This window comes from Aplysia californica, unplaced genomic scaffold (assembly GCF_000002075.1).
Source record: "Aplysia californica isolate F4 #8 unplaced genomic scaffold, AplCal3.0 scaffold00235, whole genome shotgun sequence".
Taxonomy (NCBI): domain Eukaryota; kingdom Metazoa; phylum Mollusca; class Gastropoda; order Aplysiida; family Aplysiidae; genus Aplysia; species Aplysia californica.
This window is the reverse complement of record NW_004797505.1, coordinates 608,552-613,551: the sequence shown is the minus strand read 5'-3', so window position 1 is coordinate 613,551 and position 5,000 is coordinate 608,552. Positions and strand designations below refer to the sequence as shown.

Here is a 5,000-nt window from a genome sequence, read left to right as displayed (position 1 = left end):
TGAAGGCCAGAGAGAACCATCGCGATTGTACCTTTGTTTGCCTATGTTTATCTAAAATACAATACCGGTACGTTTGTATCAATAGATATAGGCCTTAACACCGTGTAGAGGCCCAGTGACGTAAGGATAGTCGGATAGCCAAGCCAATGTAAGCTTATAACTATCATATGACCTTTGGTTGTTCCAGGCTTATTGTGTCTGCAAGGCTAGATCTAGTTCACATGGGCACATGATGTGTTTCATGACATCACTGATATTATTGGGCTTTTTTCCTTAAGTTGGTGGTGTAACGAGGTTTGACTTTTATATATATATATATATATATAGAGAGAGAGAGAGAGAGAGAGAGAGAGAGAGAGAGAGATAGATAAGATATGAATATATATAAGGAATTTGTATTTACATGTATTCAATCTACATACCATACATTATTCTACATACATGTACAAATAAAAACACAAATTATATCGGTGATAGAAATCCGATTGTAAGGTCAACAAAACTTATGGACAAAATGCAGTGTGCCGGGGTTACTAATTAAAAAAAAGAGAGTTGACGGATGGGCATATTATACCAAGTCCAGCTTGTAGACGTTGTCTGGTGACAGCTTGGTTTGTGGCATGCAGCATTCTGTCCGTCAAGACGGCCGATCTAAGACAGGAAATGAGTCATCGCTCCAGCCCGGACAGGAAAAACAATAATCTAAAATGTCAAAAATTGCATAAAATCGCACATTTAAGGTTAGTTTTGAACTCAGCCTACTTGAAAACCCCCAGATGATATGGATTTGCGATTTTCAGCGTACATGTGTATCTCCATCTTTTTCGCAAAAAAACCCACAACAGTAATGCTAATCGTTGTTTCCGAGACAGCACCATTGTATCAAAGGAGGTCAATCCCAGAAGGCTACGGAATGGCCGGTGAAGTATAGTAATATTACTTTTGCACCCTTCAAAAGCTTTCAATTTGCAGAGACCAGGCGGACGAAGCTCATACATTGTTACAGTTGTATTCCTTTTTCGGCCCTATGCGAACACGTTTAATAGAAATAAAATGTGAGGCGTGCTGACAAAATGAGTTACTTCTCACAATCCTCAAAAGCTGATATTGGCCAAAAATCGACACTAGGGACACATTTCTAGGTTTTCTCTTGATGTGATATTCATTGAGTACAAATGCCTTTTATCATTTCATACTTATAAATTGTAAAAACGGAACCTATAAGCATGCTAATGTATCTATTTTCATAGGGCTCAAATCCGAGAAGTAACTCATTTTGTCAGCACGCTTCACAAATGTTATAGACTCCCCGATTTCTACAGTGGAAACCTGATACACATGTAATGTATAACAGGGATGGTGGGACCAGAGAAAAAGTCCTGTTATATCAGAACCCTGTTTAATCAGAAATGCAAGGGAAGTAAGCATTTGTGGACTAATCCAGCTGTATTATTCATGGGTAGTTTCCCTTTCCAGAAGTACCCACGAACAGGAGTTTTGGCCATGTGGCAGGCTCACGCATGTCGCATTACGCGTGCGTGTAGCTAGGCTTTGGGCTAGATCGAAGTCAGCACACCGCAGCCCTCTCTCGCTTCACCCGCTGCGTGTGCTTGCAGTAGCGTGGCTTGCGTGGGCTTGCTCCATCACTGCGTCTCTCTCTCTCTCTCTCTCTCTCTCTCTCTCTCTCTCTCTCTCTCTCTCTCTCTCTCCCCTCTCTCTCTCTCTCTCTCTCTCTCTCTCTCTCTCTCTCTCTCTCTCTCTCTCTCTCTCTCTCTCTCTCTCTCTCTCTCTCTCTCTTACTTTTTACACATTGTTAACAAGCCTTTGTTCCTGCTATAACCGATTGGGCTCCGATGAGGCCCTGTTATTGCCGATAACTTTTAATAAAGACAAAGAGTAGGAAAAAAACGGGGATTTAAAAAATCCCTGTTATTACCGGATCCATTTTATTACCGGGCCTGTAACATTGTTTCCGCTGTATTTCTTCTGTTTGATTCGAATTAACCTCTCTTGAACCCCCCCCCCGACCAAACCAAAGAAAATTCGGCGACTCCGCAGCACACACGCACACGTTCATGATGCCCCCCCCCCTCTCTCTCTCTCTCTCTCTCTCTCTCTCACTCACACACACACACACTCACACGTACACACTCACAAACGCACTCATGCATTATATGCATGACGTATATTATCTACACTATATGTGAAATGGTGAAATGGTATGGGTTTAACGCCCCTATCAACACTATTAGGTCATTTAAGGGGCGGGACCTCCTACTTTAACGTCCGTCTTCTATAGGACCGAGCCAAGTGGGAAGTTCGTGTAAAGTGCCTTTCCCAAGGACACAACATCAGACCGAGCTGAGGCTCGAACCCCCGAACCCACTATATACATGTATGTGTATATTAAAAAAGTTATCATGTTTTGTCCAAAGTGGGAAGACAATCAAATTCTAGGGTAGCGTATTATTACCTCAATAAATTATTTTAATATATAACATGCTGATCCCAATACTCGCCTGTCAGCTTTCTCTTGCGAACTGATCCCTTTGATTTCTTCGTCAGTCATGACCTCTCTTTTCGGCCGCGTCGGATTAACCTCTCCACTGCCTGCCTCAGGGTGGTCTTGGCGTCTTGGGTCGGTTAGGAGAGCAGGCCTGATAATGAAAGGGATAATGTCTGTGGCAGGATCTTCAACACCTGGGTCCCATGGGTCTTCCTGGTCGCTCTGCAATATTGCCACGCTTTGGTTTGAGCCGTGGTGTAGTAATGGCACAGAGACTCTGCCTGGCCCCCCACTACCATCTCGGCCGCCGAAAGGCGAATTACTGTCTGCTGTTGTTACTATCGCGGTTTCCTCCTCGTGACCTGGATGTCTGCGATCGTAGTCACGGGGCTCCTGGGCGACCATGGTCATATTCTGTATGATGGGTCTATTGGTACGCTTGAATCGTAATAGTACTGATTGCTTGGTGCATCGTTGTCTGAATATGACCAATAACAGTATGCCTATCAGCATCAATGTCAGGACCGAAGTGGTCACTCCGACCAAGACAGCCAAGCAACAATTAGACGTGTTATCGCTGTCGTCATTGCCTTGAGTTTGTGGTTTGGTTACTGTTTCTTCGGCCTTGATTTCCAACTTGTTTGGCACGGGCAGTTTTAAGAGGTCAGTCACGCTAATCACATTGACGGTCACAGAACGAGTGGGCCTAAAGCACAATCCACTGCTCTGTGATTTTGCCCAGCAACTGCAATTTCTTTTGGGTGCAAATATGGTGCCATGGATGGCCACCTCAGAGTGTCTGATGTTTGAAAGTGACTCCCTGGGGACCAAGTTGTCTTTACCGATGCTGAACTCTGCTGCACTTCCGCCAACGTCGTTTTCATACCCTTGCCGGCGAGAACTGTCGTTAGGCTTTTGCTTCGAGCAAGTCATGTACGTTTCCACGTCCTGTAAGGCTGGTTCAGGGACGCATTCAAGGATCACATCCTCGTTTTCCTTTATAGTAAGAGCGGTCCCGACAGGAAGCGGGCCGTTGGGTGTTCTCATTTTGAAGACCAACTCTGCGGGCTGGTTTTCTGGATTTAACCGTTTCACCTCTACTGACACCACGTGATCACGATCGGAAATTTCTGCGTCTTGCACAAAGCACGTGATTTCAGCCACAGACGCCAGCTCTTCGGGTAAATACTGGGCTGTTGCCTGGTACGTCATATCTTGAAGTTCCCTCACGGACTGAGTGCGTGGTTTAAGCTTTGACAGATCATGTGACTGGCCTCGGAGTCCACCAGTGACTCGCCATTCGAACCGAGGAGGTGTTTTGAACTTCCTCGCAGTACATGTGAAGGCGATAGTCTTTCCTGACGTGTCAAATGGGCAGATGTTCACAGGCTCCGACTGTGTCAGATCGATGGTCAGTCCTGACAAAACGATGTCCACTGGTTTAGAATATTTGCTCGTCACGAGTTGCAGGCTCTCAAACCCCCCGGCCCACTCACCTTGTGGTAGGGGGGACATATTCACCCGATACTCGTAAGTTCCAGGTAAGTCTACATAGAATTCGGCTCGGCATTCAGCCTGGCGGTCTTGTGGCTGCTTGAGAGACACCCTGGTCGTTTTAATGATCTCTGCCTGAACCTTTTTCTCCTCCCCCTTGTTCCGCTTCTGATGCAACTCACAGTTAACATCCGGGTACATCCTTGGCGTAGTGCATGTCACGCGCACAAGCGCCCTTGACCCGCCCAACGCCTGACCTTCACCCTCCGCTCCGGCTCTGACGTCAGATGAGCGACCTTGATCCTTTATCTCCTCGGCCCAGCATCGGGGCTCTGCGGGCACGAGGTACGTGTTCAGACGGCAGGAGAAGAGCGTATGCATCTGGCCTTCTTCAAAGAGTGTGCAGAAGAAGATTGCACTCCGGTTTATGGCCTGGAGTGCGTACAGTTTGAGCGAGACGCTGAACTGGTGCGGTATCCGGTCTGTGATCATCTGGGTCCCGGTAATGAGTGGCTGGTAGTCAGTGCACCTCGAGCTACCCGGTTGGAACCCACAGAATGAAACGGTCTCATAGGCGTCCTCATCAACGTCGTCATCGTAGCTCAGAGCACTCGGGATTCTGTCCCAGAACACCTGTCTGATGACGACAGTGATAGCCAATGTAATGAAAGCAATAAAGGGTGTTTAAAAAACAGTTTTACTAAAAAGTTTTACGGCACTTACAACACAAAAAGGTCATGTGAGTGCCGAAGATTAGAGGTGTTACTAAAGAGAGTAGATCTAACAAACATAAACAAGAACGAGGAAAGACAAAGACGATACATGTTGATGTTAGCGGGAAGGCGGAGTAAGCCACTCCAGAGCACCCGCCAACCACCCATAAGCAATGTATGATGTCCACCAATCATCGATGTAAACCTAATTTGGGATACCGCACCGTTTTTTGATACTCAGACAAGTCAAACACAGGGCAACTGGTATCCCCCAAACCTCAATGTAC

General features: G+C 46.2%; 2 protein-coding genes across 2 annotated transcripts in view; one reads left to right on the top strand and one right to left on the bottom strand.

The window, feature by feature from the left end:
* Window positions 1-5,000, top strand: part of LOC101850960 — a gene marked incomplete in the record, with an annotated part of 84,382 nt that overhangs the window by 11,380 nt on the left and 68,002 nt on the right.
* Window positions 2,467-5,000, bottom strand: part of LOC101848975 — a gene marked incomplete at its 5' end in the record, with an annotated part of 13,293 nt that continues 10,759 nt past the window's right edge. The window contains 1 exon segment of the mRNA XM_005100097.3: window positions 2,467-4,637. Coding sequence (XP_005100154.1) covers window positions 2,483-4,637 — 2,155 coding nt within the window. The 3' untranslated portion in view covers window positions 2,467-2,482.